Genomic DNA, 14,081 nt, shown 5'->3' with positions numbered 1-14,081 from the left:
CAACTCATCGGAAAGATCGGGGGAATGCTTTGAATGCTTATCTTGCGAAGGGGGTGAGAGGTGAATGCGTAATGTGATTCCCTTAAAAGATTTAGTTGGAATTAAAAGAAATATACAAAATATATATTAGAAAGAAGAAATGGAATTCAAATGAGGAAAAGATATTACTTAGATGTATATATCTTTCAGCTTTTAATATTTATAATTTACTAAAGATTTTAGATGGGATTTCCTTAGTTTTAGATATAAAAATAGATACATATTAAGTTCACAAGTAATTGCAGAAATATTAGGGATTGAAAAAGGATGCTCCTGAAAAGTAGGCAATGCTTTTTACCGGGTATTCAATGGTAGGCTTTTCTTTGCTCTATTTCCCTTTTTTTTTGTGTCATAAAGGATTGCAAGTTTTGTGTTCTTAAGATGAACAACTTTTCGCCCTTGAAGTGAGCATATCTGACATGTGGCACGTTGCATGTTGTGCCCGAGTGTGCGTGTGTTTATATATGGGAATGTGGGTGTCACCGCCTGCGGTTGTTCTTAGTAGGGATTAAGACGCTTTTCGCAAGATGAAGCTTGGTGGGGGCGGGCCTGGCTAGTGCGACATAATCTTCTGCTTCCCCTCCCTTGGCCCCTTTTCTGGCCGCTTAACTTTTTCCACTTGCATTTTGGCCCCGCTTACAGGATATTATGGCAGCAAAGGAAGCGGCAGCAGCAGCAGCCCGCGCATGTTGTGTGCGCTGTAAAAAGTTTTTAATTTTTCTTTTCAAACATTTAACTAAAAGAGCAAGTGCAGACCCATACCCCAACCTTAAAAAAAAAAAATACAAAAAAAAGGAAGGAAACGACCATAGAATACCTGGTAAATGTTATTTATAAAAGAAGAGCATACTTTTGAGGGAGACTTGAAATAAATTATTTGTTACAAGCTTTAAAGTTGCATTAATATCTTTAGAATTCATTATAAAAAATTCCAAAGAGTCTTATATACCCTCCATCAACCTTGGCTAATGGGTATAAAAGAAATGAAGGGAACCTAGGACCAAAAAGGGAGCAGATTCCCATTTTTTCCTTGGGCTGATGCTCTGCCTTTGCCTTTTACCAGCTTCCTTCTATATATATATATATTTATAGAGATGTATATGTGTATATATAGAACTCATAACTTTGGCCTGGCAAAATATCATACGCATAAAACAACATACGATGCAATCTGCGCTTTTCCCCCCGCTGCATTTCCCTCCCCCGCACCCTCCTCTTCTGGCAGATTTTCCTGTTGGTTTATTTTTCTTTTAATGAAACAGTTGTTGCCTGGCGGCATTATGACGATTATTATTATTATGAGGCATGCAAAAGTTGCCGTTAAAGCATCGTGTAAAATAATATTTAGATGGCAAGTTTTTCACATCTCCCCCGTCCCCCCACCCGTCCCCTGTTCCGATTTTCCCGCCTTCGGCGCAGCTTAATTAAATTTTCCAGAAAGCCAAAATCCAAAAGCGAAGACCGCCAAATGAAGAGTTGCTCTCTTCCAAAGAGAAAAAAAATATATATAAAACTCAATCGGTACAGAATTCCTGCTTCTTTCGGGAAATCTCGGGGAAAATCTCTTAAATTAATTGAGTTTGTTGTTGTACAGTGAGCCTTTAGTTTTGGGGTCCAGGGATACCTCCACCTCGCCCCCCTTTTTGCACCTGGCCGTAGAAGAAGCCCTGGAAAATTCTTCAGCTTGCAACTCTCGGTTGACGAAATTAATTTTCCTTTGTTGAGGTCGGATTCTCATTGTGCGAGTGCCATGAAATTCAGCAGCCACAGTCCAGATTTGTATGCACTATGTACTGATTTTGATGTGGAAGCCAGCCATAGAGCCCAGTGAGTCCAGTGAGCCTTTGCCGGCAACAATTTCAATTGAGCAGGAGAGGTCCTTTTGGCCCTCGAGCAGATTTACACCCGCACACAAGGCCCTCGACATTTTTACACAGAACTTGAATGGCATCTGCATTGAGCGGAAAATTACAGAAATCATTTTTGAGCACTTGAGGATGAAACGGAAATGCTAACCGATATTTGTGGTTTGTAAATTAAATCAAAAAGTCACTTAATTAATTGTATCTGCTGGTCAAGCAAAGGTAGATTTTGTAGAGAAATTTGCAAAAGAAAACCCTTTGAAAACAATACAAAATCCTTTAAGGAGTTTCCAGATTTCGCCTTTTACCAATTCATTTATAATTTCCTTGCTTAACTGATAAATATTTCAAGTAAGCATGTTAGCAATGCTCCTTCCAAGGAGTTTTCTATAATTTCCAAAAATCTGCCAAAGGAAACCCTTCGAAAGCAATACAAAATCTTTCAAGGAGTTTCCAGATTTTTCCTTTTACTAATTCCTTTACTAAACTAATAAATATTTCAAGTAAGCACGTTAGCAAAGCTCCTTCCAAGGAGTTCTCTATAATTTCCAGAGTTGTTCCCTTACATTTCCAGTGCACTTTTCGTTCCGAAACTAATTGGCTTTCGATTCGGGCGTAATTTTTAAATAACCCCAGAAAATAAAGGAAAACCCTGGGAAGACCTCAACAAATTACCAGGCAGGAATAAAGGGATCCCTCTCTCACTCTTTCGATGGTTGGGACTATGCCGGCATAATCATAATAGGGACCAAAGCCGGACCGGACTTCAGTCAGAAAAGTCTGTCTGGTGCGATAAGGAGCGAGTCCTTTTGTGCTCGCACTTTTGACAAACTACTACTACTACTACTCGTCGGCTCGTCAGAGAGGCAAACAGGATGCGGATGTGAGTCCAGATTCGGATGCGGGCTCTGGTCCTGGTCTGGCAGAAGGAGGATGAGGAGCAGCAGAAGCAGGAGCAGGAGCAGGAGCCACACTGTCACCGGCAGAAGTCGGTGCTCTAAAACAATTTGCCATTAACATTAATGACAGCAATCGGTGGGTGTATCACATCTCCACTCCATGCCCAGGTTTCCCCTGTCCAAACAACCGTCCGGTGTACGGTATACGGCCTTTATGATGACGTTACTCCTCCGACGGACATGAATCTGTAATGGAATTCAATAAAAGCTGAGAGTGCAGAAACCGTTTGACACGGAATTCAATCGACCAGGCCCCCTCCGGGCCAGGGAAAGCTGCCTGGGAATCGGGGAAAATGGGGAAAATGGGGAAAACGGGGAGTATGGGCTTTTCTGGGAGGGAGGACAAAACTCATCAGCCGGACGCTTGTCAGGCTCATTTGTTAATTTTCTGCAATATCGGCGAGTGGCCATGGCCATGGCCCTGCAGCCTGTGAGTCCTGTGGAATCCTCAGGACCTCGTCGAGCCCATCGTCCCATCACATTTAACATGTGGCAATATTTATTGCCATGTGACGGGGTGAAACACTGGAGTCTATAGGCTAGGGGATGGCTTTTGTCCATGATGGAGATAAGTCAAGGCATTTATCGATTGATTCGATAGGAAAAATAGGTATTTTTATTAATTTATCGATAAAAAATCAAGATTTGTAAGAATAATTTGTTAATTACTTGTTCAAGAATATTTTTTGTTTCATATTATGGAAATACATTTGCTTAATGAAGTTATTTATCGATAAACATACAAATTTATCGATCAATGTGTTAATGTTTTATTAAAGAACATTGATTTTTAAGTTTAAATTGATAAATTTAGAATGTATTTATTTAGATTTGAAATATGCTAAATGCTTATGCTAATAATTTACCTTAGAGCTTATCAATATTATTTTAATATTATTTGTATAGCTCAAAACCTTGACAATATTTCTTTCTTGCTACTATCTTTATTTGATTAATTATAATCAACATCTCATGATTTATTATAAAAATTTGTTGCCAATTTTCTGCTGTCTTACTTAGAAAACATTCTATGCTTGTTTGTTAACAAATTGTATAGTTTATATTATCACCTCTTATTGAAATATCTACCTTCTTGGGTCATCGATATTTCTTCTCTGAATAATAACCCCTCGAATCGTCTTTTGCGAGACATTATCCTTGACTTGACGAATCCAATTCTCCATTGAAATTGCAGCAAATGAGAATTGAATTGCAGCGGCGGGCACCGTTTTCGCGGATGTATGTGGCATCACTCTCCTGCTAATTTCCATTTCCCTAATTTTCCAGCGCAGCCCAAAATGCGATTATCGATCCAAGTCGGAGCTATGACGGATTGTCCAAGCTATTTGCCAGTTTTGCTGCCAATTGGCAATCGAACTCTGGCCCAAAATGCTGTGGTATTAGCCCGGGTGCGAATGGAGCAACGCCTGCGGTAGTTGACACATTGACGGTAGCAAGGGGTTAAGGGGTCACCTGGGGTTAATGCAATAGCCTGGTAAAAGTCATTCTCACTCAAGTTTCAAGTTTCATTAATCGCAGTTTTGAGCTGGTATTTCAAAGAGGTTTATCAAACAAATTGGGTTTAATTTTGGCAGCTAAAAATAAATCAAAAATATTATTAAGATAAGCTTTGGTTAAATTAAGTTAATTTTTCAATCAGTTTTTCAGCTATTTCCCAAAAGGGTTTTTAAATTTTGTTGCATTTTTCATAAATACATCTAATTAATGTCCTAAAACTCTGGTTTAATTTTATTCTGTTAAAATTATACCAATATTTTATGGATCTCTATCTTATTTTCATAATATACTATTTCTAAACTCTACATCAATTTAAGTTATAGGGTTTAGAAAAAGGAAAGTCTTTAAATCTTTCTCAGCATATTAATAAAAAATTTTTACAAGAATTGTTATTGCAAAAAATAAGATTTAAGCTTTGCTTAGAATCTACAATATTAATTAATTAATTTTCACTATAACTATACTATATAACTATTTTCTGAACTCTAAATAAATTTAAGTAAAAGGGTTTAAGAAAAGGAAAGTCTTTAAATCTTTCTCAGCATATTAATATAAATTTTTCCACAAAGATTCTTAGTAAACAAATAGGATTTAAGCTCTGCTTAAAATCTACAAAATTAATTAATTAATTTTCACTATAATAAACAGTTTCTAACCCCTCTCATTGAGAGCATTCTTGCGTCGTTTTGTATCGACTTAATATTGGGAAAACTGTGACATTGGACAGTGGACACTGTGACACTCCCATCTCGACGGCTGACTTCATTTTTAACGGTCAAGTTGTCTCACAACTTGCTTTTATTGCATTTTCCCGGCGAAGAAGAAAGCCATCCGATGCCATTTTCATCCGATCCGATCCCAGTCAGCCCCCCAAACCGGATGTCCTTTCCAATAAAACGGCCATCGGATGGGGCGTTAAGCTGCACACACTCTATATGTAACATATATGTATCGGTGGAGTATATGCAACATATGTGGGTGGCCAGTGTTGCCTGCCACTTTAATTAATTTCTTTAAGTTCATTAACGTTTGACTTGTCGGGGGAATAAGGAAGCAGGACCAGGACCAGAACCAGGACCAGGAAGGACCACAACAGGACATGGAATGACCGTCGATATGGGTAGAAGGGCACTTTGCCACTTTTGATGACATTGTTGGCCATTTCTCTCACTCGGTTTATGCTTTTAACACAATGGCTGACGGATATAGTCATATCAATGTTGGATGAATAGGGTGTTCTCTTAATTGATAATGAAAGAAAAAACCAAAAATTAGTTTGAAAACATATTTATTTTCGATTTATTTCATATCGAAATAGGAATTTTTAGTAATGTATGTATGAATGAAATATAGGAATGGTTAGTAAATATGTTAAGAAAAATGTGAAATAAGAAGTGAAATGGAAGTCATTGTTCATCATTTAAACGCTGTTGCGACGATTGTTCATTTGGCGAGGTGGCACTTCGACCTCTTCGTTTCCGCCCTCCAAATCGTCGTCAAAGCTAAATCTTAGCCACGGGCATCTCAAAATGTCCACAAGACTTGGACGAGCTCCTGGACTCTTCTGCAGACACCAGGTCACCAGGTCACGGAACGTCTGGCTGCTTTCCATCCATTTATCCGAATCTTGACGGAATGGTTCTTGTAAAATCCTGTCTTTAATCTCCTCTCTGGCGATCGGCGAGAGATCTACATCCTCGGTGCTGGTACGAAATGGAGGATGCCCCATGATCAAGCAGTACAATGTGGCCCCCAAGCCATAAATGTCCACTGCCGGACTATAGGCGACCACTTCGTCATCGTCCTCCAAAAGTTCTGGTGGAGCAAAGTCCAGGGTATAGCGAGGCTTGTCCAACCATTGGATGAAATCCCTGTGGTATCTATACCGGAAAGATATAGGTGAGAATGGGAGTTAATACTAAAGCATCATTATCTCACCTGGCACAACCAAAGTCCACTATCTTGACCGACCTAGACCATCCATTCTTCCACATCACATTCTCCGGCTTCAGATCGCCGTGAATAATGTGCTTGTCATGTAAATAGTAAATGCCATTGAGCAATTGCTGAAAAATCACGCGAGTGAAACGCTCATCAAGGTCGCCAGTGTAGGCGCTAAGATCCTTGCCGCTCAAAAGCTCCGTAAAGATCCAGATCTCGGTTTTGGTATGATAAGTGCCATAATATCTGACTATGTTATCATGCGAACATGACATTAAGGCATCTATCTCAGCCACACGAAAGTTAGACATGTGGATTATTTTTACAGCCATTCTGGTACCAGCCCGGTAACAGGCGCCGAAGGCACCGCGACACAGCAAGTCGCCCAGCACCGATTTGTCCGTAATCCGGGGTATATGCTTTTAAGGAATAAAATTAGGAATTACCTTTAAGATTATTTTGCTTAGAACTCACTAGTACATCCCGATTGCGATGCCCGTCTTGGCCATCCTCGTACACTCGATGCAATAGAATCTCCGGTGCCGCATAGTCAAAACCATGATAAAGTTGCAAGTGTGTTGGCAGTACAGAAATGGGCAACACGGTTGGCTGCGAGGTTAGCTCTGAGCTAAAGTTCTGCACATCATCGGGAGCCGTGATAGTCGGCAAGTAGGGCATATTGAAGTTCCTACGGGGTATCTCCGACCAATCGATACCCTCGAAAAAGGGATGCTCACGGATCCGGTTGCCATTCAATCGCTCCTCTGGATTTTTCTCCAATAACTGAGAGATTAAATCAATCGCCATGGGGCTCAGCGGCATAGAGATATGCGGATCCTCTTCCAAGATGCGTCGTTGAATGGTTGCGGCCAGCTCGCTGCGCGGCAAAGTTGGTCTCGAAAATGGATTGATTCCGGTAAGGAGCTCAACGGTGACCACACCCAATGACCACCAGTCAACGGCCTTGCCATATCCCTCTTCCCCGGCACGTAGCATCTCCGGTGCCATGTACTGCAATGAGCCGCAGACGCTGTAAGCCTTGCGTTGGTTCTCACGGGTCAGGAAGGTGGCCAGGCCAAGGTCGGCCAGGACGATGTGTCCCTCATGGTCAAGTAGAATGTTCTCCAGCTTGAGGTCACGATAGATGATATTACGGCGATGCAGCTGCCTCAGGGCCACCACCAGCTCGGCGATATAGATGCGTGCATTCGCCTCGGAAAAATAGTCGACATTCAAGAGGAGTCGAAATAGCTCTCCGCCCTGGGCAAAGTCTGGAAAAGGTGGAAAAATTAATTAAGGAATATTCCTCCCCCTTCGGTTAGTTTGTGGCAACTTACTCATCACGAAGTACAGATTATGAATGTCCTGGAAGGCGTATTGAAGACAGGCCAAGAAGGGTTTTCCCTGGATTACCTCCAGGGCCAGACGCTCATCCCTGACAAAATCGGCCGTTTGGGCGCTACGTATGGCCACCGTCTTGGAGATCACCTTCATGGCATACAATCGGTTGTTATCGAGCCCATTCGCCTTTTTGGCTAAATAAACCCTAGCGTAGGTGCCGATACCAATGAGACGAAGGATTTGAAAGTCATTGCAATTGGCAATTTCGCCCACCTCGACGCGAGGTTGCAAGTCGGTGAACTTTGCCAGGAAGGCGCAGTGAGCAATGTTGTTCAAATCGATGCGATCGTACAAACCAATCACTTCCTCTTCGCTCGAATCAGATTCGTCAGTGTCGGATATAAACTCCATCCCCTCTGACTCCTCCTCCTGGTCGTCGTTTCGAGCAACGTGGTCGGTAATCCTTCGTACTAGTGCTGGGTTCGCGACGGGAATCACAACGGCGATCGGTCGCGGACGATTCTGAATCGGATTGGCAACCACTGGCATATTTTCCTGGAAGATCTCCGGTCCCAAAGCATTTCCCTGCTCGTGATTATTAGCATTTTGGGAAGTAGAAGGCATAGCTTCGATTTCCTCTCCGGAATTATTAGCATTTTGGGAAGTAGAAGGCACAGCTTCTATCTCCTCTCCGGAATTATTAGCATTTTGGGAAGTAGAAGGCACAGCTTCGATTTCCTCTCCGGGATTATTAGCATTTTGGGATGTAGAAGGCATAGCTTCTATCTCCTCTCCGGAATTATTAGCATTTTGGGAAGTAGAAGGCATAGCTTCCATCTCCTCTGAGTTTAGCTCTGTCCTGGCCCTCTTGCTTGAAGATGAAGGCAACCCATCGGGGCTCTCTTTGCGACGTTTATTATTATCATCATCCTGACGGTCAGCCATTTTTACTTCTTGCGTGAATCTAGAATGAAATCTGTAAAAATGGACAGAGGTGTTTTTTGTTTTCTTTTTGGGATGAGGGAACATATTGTTATAAATTATACAAGTTTAAAACTATAAGTGTGATAAATTAATACTATTTCCGGAAATAATCTATTCCAACTAACTATTAGTTATAGTGCAACACTAGAAACTTCTCCAAAGTGTCTAACTTGTTTGCTTTTAATAAAATACTTCTTGTAATTTCATGATTCTCGGCATCTTTATCAGTTGTGCTTTACCCCGTCAGCCATTTTGTTATGTGTACCATTTATGTGCCACCATTTTGCTGTAAACTCTTTCTCATTTCATGTTTCTCGGCATCTTTATCTGTTACGCTTTGCTTTGTCAGCCATTTTGTTGTGTGTGTACACTTATACTAATGCAAGAGTACAGGCACGCGTGCACTCATACACACAAACCAGAACCCCGCGCGCATGCGCCACTCTTTTTCTTTTTCGCCAACGGAATTTTGCGCCTTCGCTGGTCTTCTCACTCTTCTTATATTTTCTTGATTCTCAGAAATATATATATATATTTATATATACGAATAATTGCCATTCTATTTCCTACACATGCACGATTTTGTGAGGTTTGCCTCTTCACTAACACAAACACAAATGACGCCGCCGCGCATGCCTTACACTCTTCCTCTTTCACTATACAGTATGTCAAGAAACTGTTTACACACTGACAATTTAAAATATTTTTTGACTTTGCATGGAAAAATTACGCCTTTTTTTAAATGTTTTTGATTTTTTTTGAATGCACAACTAATAAATAGGGTATTTTTAATGAGTATGTACAAAAACAAAAACAAAACAACCAAAGGAACAGCTTCAAAGCAACAACAAATGAGTTTACACATTTTTGGCACTGTCAAGAAACTCTTTACACACTTTAGTTTTCCATTCTGTTTTGATCCTTCTTGAGAAAAAAACGGTACTTTATTGTTACCTATGCTTTTGCTCGCATCGACATGGATGCATTCTTTTCATTTTTTATTGTGAAATTTGCAAAGCACACATCAAAAAGCGACAATATCAATTTTTAAAAATGCCTGGAGCTAGATTGACCTTTGACGTGGTCCAGTTGGCTTATCTTAACCACCAACTTGGAAAATCTGCAGCTGAGTTGGCCGACATGTTTCGGGTATCCCGGAAAACTATTTACAATGTTTTAAATCGGGCTAAAATTGAAGGAAAGCTGGAAGAAAAGTCTGGAGGAGGTAGGAAGTTGAAGATAGACAAACGGGCAGAACTCCTTATCACGCGTAAGGTGCGTCATAACCCCCAAATCTGGATCAGAACCCTTGCCAAGGAGTTGGAGGAAGAATGTGGCGTAGTCGTTTCGCACGAAACCGTGCGCCAATTGATTCTACGGAACAAATACTCATCAAGAGTTGCGCAAAAGAAACCGCTGATATCCGTAGTAAACATTCAGAAGCGGTATTTTTTCGCTATGGAGATGATCAGCAAGCCGGAAAATTACTGGGATAACGTCATCTTTTGCAACGAAACTTAAATTATGCTGTATTACAACGATTGTCCTTCCAGAGTTTGGCGTAAGCCGTTAATCACATTAAACCAGCGCAACATTGTGCCTACCGTAAAATTTGGCAAATTATCGGTTATGGTTTGGGGGTGTATAAGCAGCAAGGGAGTCAGGGAGCTCGCATTCATAGAAAGCACTATGAATGCTGAGCAGTATCTCTCCATACTCCAATCAAATTTGAGGCAGAGTGCTAAAAAATTTGGCTTAATGGACGAAGAAAAGTCGAAATTCAAATTTTACCAAGATAATAACCCCAAACATAAGGAGCAAACTTTGCGGCCATGGCTCCTGTATAACTGCCAAAAGGTTATAGATACACCTCCTCAGAGCCCTGACATGAACCCCATTGAAAATTTGTGGGTTCATTTAAAGAAAAAAGTGGCTAAAAGGCAACCGAGGAATCGAGCAGACCTCAAAACTGCAGTGCTGGAAGAGTGGCAGAGAATTCCATTGGAATTCTCTTCGAAAAGCTAATCAATTCCATGAAAAAACGCATCCAGCATGTAGTAAATGCTAAGGGGGAGCACACAAAGTACTAAAATTAATAAATTATTGTTTAAGTTGTTAAATATATCCTTTTAGCTGTACGTTTTGTATATTGTGTAAAGAGTTTCTTGACAGTGTCAAAAATGTGAAAAGTTATTTTTTATTAATTTTTTGTTAAATCTTAAATTGTTTTGTTTATGTTTTTGAATATTATCATTAAGAATTATCCAATAAATAGATATCCATTGAAAAAAATATTAAAAATCTTACTAAAAGCGTTATATTTGCATGCACCGTCAAAAAATATTTTAAATCTTCAGTGTGTAAACAGTTTCTTGACATACTGTATATTCTTGTCGAATTTCTCACTATATTGATTTGGAAATATCTATTTCCTTGATTTAGGAATATATAGAATATGTATTCAACTTTAATGCATTATATTCCTCACACTATCCGACTATTTCCTATCATTTTTCACCTTCACTAATACAAATGCAAACGACGCCGCCGCGCATGCGCTCCACTCTTCCTTTTTTTTTATAGATTCTTCCTGAATTTCTCACTATATTGATTTGGAAACATCTATTCCCTTGATCCAGTGATATATAGAATATATATACAACCATTATTTATTATATTCCTCACACTAATTGATTTTTTTCTAACACTTCTCACCTTCACTAACACAAATGCACATGGCCGCGCATGCGCTTCACTCTTTCCCTTTCTATATATTTTCTTGTCGAATTTCTCACTATATTGATTTGCAAACATCTCTTTACTTGATCCAGGGATATATAGAATGCATATTCAACCATTATTCATTATATTCCTAACTCCATCCGATTTTTTCTAACACTTTTCCTCTTCACTAACACGAACGCAAACGACGCCGCCGCGCATGCGCCCCTTTTCGATTTTCGCCATGGATTCTTCTCGAATTTTTCGCTATATATAGACGCGCACACAGATATTTCTTTGATCCAGAGCAATATAGAATATATATTTCAATATAATACACACAATTTGTGTTTCGTCCTACAACTTCCGTCTTCACTTACACACACACAAACGCACGTGCAAAAAGCGCCTGCGCGCAGGTTTTCGATTCTTCGGAAACTGAAAACCACCCTCACACTTATTGGCCAGGAATTACCTGATCTGCACTCACCTGGTAATTCTTCTTTAACTTGTTAGTTGTAGTTTTGTATTGGAAATTGATACGGAAAAATTTTCACTATAATTCTCTGAGAATCGATTGAGATGTTAAACTGTACGAACTTGTCGGCGACGAAACCGGAAAGGAAAAGAATGAGCGTTGTGGTGGCAGTTTAGCTTTTTTGGTAGAGGTGAAAAAACTTTGCTCAAATGAATACTATGGGGAGTTTCTATACGATTGATAATATCGGGATCTGAACACTGCTAATTCGTAACTGAAAATCGAATGCTACTTTGTTTGTATAAATTATACCATTTGGATTGCTAAATAAGATAGGAGTTTAACATGAATAAAGATTAAACATAAGAATTCAAAAGGAATCTCCATTTCTTGTGTTGAAGATCAAGTTGTAATCTAAACGATACATCGATATATTATTTAACTTATTCGTATAGGGAACAATTTGAATTTTGAATTAAACCTAAGAATATCAATAAATACTATAGTATATCACTATTTTTACCTGTATATGAAGAAATATTGAATATCACAGGCAACTTCCTTTGAGTTTATCTCGTTCCTTGAATTTTTGTCAGAACCATTAATTGTGTTTGTCCTCGTCCTAGTGCCCCATATGGGCATTTAAGATTGTGCCGGGCTTGAAAGGCTCTCACCTTCGGATATATTTTTCGTGGCACTCAATTGAGGAGGTGACCCCGTTACGCGGGCAACCCTTTGAGCCCGGTGGAGGTGTTTAAACCGTTCGCGTTCCAATTCATTTTTCAAAGCTAACCCCACCCAACCGTGGATGTTTTCTCTCCCCCAAACGTTCATTTTTTGGCACCTCATGAATATTCATAGACATGAGCGGGCCAAAGGACCAAAAGGACCACCACACCACCACGGCTATCTCACACAGTCAGCACTCTGCGTGGGAGTGGGACACATACATAATGCCGGGAGTATTTTGAAAACGGCTTGCCTTGAGGTCCAAGTTCATCAGGGGAATCTTTTCAACATTTTGCCACCAAAGAGGATTCTGTTTCCTACTTGAAACAGTCTCCAAATTGCTTATAATTCTTAAAGAAAACGCAACGATTTATACTTTATGAATGCAGCATTTTAATGAGCGTTGAAAAACTTGCTTTGATTAGCATTAAATAATTATTACAACTATAATTTTAGTCGAGTGGAAAAAAAAGGAAACAATTTCATTTAAACGTTTTGTAATTTGCCGTGCAGGGCAGTTCAAGTGAATTCATTGAAACTAGAATGTACTGTCCGGGGTGGGAGCAAGATCTATATGTTTATAGTGTATTAATTGGATAGTGTGTATATTAATCAAGCAAAATTTCCATATATCATTCTCCTGCGGGAATGGCGAATCGCTTGGTCCAGTAACGAGCAATCCGATCGTGCTCCATGCGATTGGTCTTGTACATGTCGGCAATGTAACTGTCCAGCGGATCATTTGGATTGCACTCTGCCATCAGCAGATAGATGGAGAATAGGATCTATAAGGGGGATTTTTAATTTATATATCACATTAATAATTACACACAAAAACTCACCTTGGACACTGTGATAATGGGTGACCAGCGTTCGCCAAGTACATCCAAGCAAATGGTACCGCATCTGTCCACGTTGCAGTGATAGATACGCGTGAGGAAGCGTACCTGTGGCGGCTTGAAGGGATACGAGGGCGTAAAACGTAGATCCAGACAAAAGTGTCCACCCTCGTAGACCGTGCCAATGGGACCATTCACAATGGCATTCCATTGGAACAGAGTCTCGGCCTTGATTGATACACAGCAATATGGCGGTGGATTAACACTAATATCGGCCAGCTCGTGCTTGAGGCGACGCACGGTGCAAAGGGAGGTGTCGGTGGCAGTGATGTTTCCAGATCCCAAAGGGCGCCTGCTGACCACAGTCTCCTCCAAGTTGACGATCGGAGGGATTACCCCATTAGCGGTGGCTTCGGTGTCTGCAATGGCATCAGGCATCGCACCGGACTGGGCTGGATTCTCCTCGGACATGTTTGCCGTTTGTTCGTACTAAAAAATATAAGCGACGACAAGTTTTTTGCTGTTGCTGTCGTGCAACTGAGAGAATTTTTTTGAATAAATTTTGAACTTTGGCCAAACCAGCAAAGCCCTCGGAATTCGGAGAACTGCGCCAAAGCCAACTCGTTGGCAGAGGGGAAAGGGAAGAAAGAAAAGCCCAAAAAGCAAACTT

The 14,081-nt window shown here is 40.3% G+C and overlaps 3 protein-coding genes across 3 annotated transcripts; 1 reads left to right on the top strand and 2 right to left on the bottom strand.

Annotated features, from left to right (window-relative positions):
* Positions 1–5,702: 5,702 nt before the first annotated feature.
* Positions 5,703–8,633, bottom strand: LOC110182484 (chromosomal serine/threonine-protein kinase JIL-1-like). The gene is made up of 4 exons (XM_020950532.2): positions 7,657–8,633; positions 6,794–7,590; positions 6,317–6,738; positions 5,703–6,258 (listed from the first exon to the last, which is right to left on the bottom strand). The coding sequence occupies exons 1-4, from the start codon at positions 8,603–8,605 to the stop codon at positions 5,799–5,801; spliced, it is 2,628 nt and encodes an 875-aa protein (XP_020806191.2). The 5' UTR covers positions 8,606–8,633; the 3' UTR covers positions 5,703–5,798.
* Positions 8,634–9,697: 1,064 nt separating this feature from the next.
* On the top strand, positions 9,698–10,165 carry LOC147644301 (uncharacterized). The gene has a single exon (XM_086829363.1). The coding sequence runs from the start codon at positions 9,698–9,700 to the stop codon at positions 10,163–10,165; it is 468 nt and encodes a 155-aa protein (XP_086685489.1).
* Positions 10,166–13,052: 2,887 nt separating this feature from the next.
* On the bottom strand, positions 13,053–14,081 carry LOC110182488 (uncharacterized). The gene is made up of 2 exons (XM_020950536.2): positions 13,415–14,081; positions 13,053–13,357 (listed from the first exon to the last, which is right to left on the bottom strand). The coding sequence occupies exons 1-2, from the start codon at positions 13,880–13,882 to the stop codon at positions 13,205–13,207; spliced, it is 621 nt and encodes a 206-aa protein (XP_020806195.1). The 5' UTR covers positions 13,883–14,081; the 3' UTR covers positions 13,053–13,204.

Source organism: Drosophila serrata, unplaced genomic scaffold (genome assembly GCF_035046125.1).
Source record: "Drosophila serrata isolate PLE 108 unplaced genomic scaffold, ASM3504612v1 contig_190, whole genome shotgun sequence".
NCBI classification, from domain to species: Eukaryota; Metazoa; Arthropoda; class Insecta; order Diptera; family Drosophilidae; genus Drosophila; species Drosophila serrata.
The sequence above is the reverse complement of the archived record's forward strand: the minus strand, read 5'-3'. Positions and strand labels throughout refer to the sequence as shown.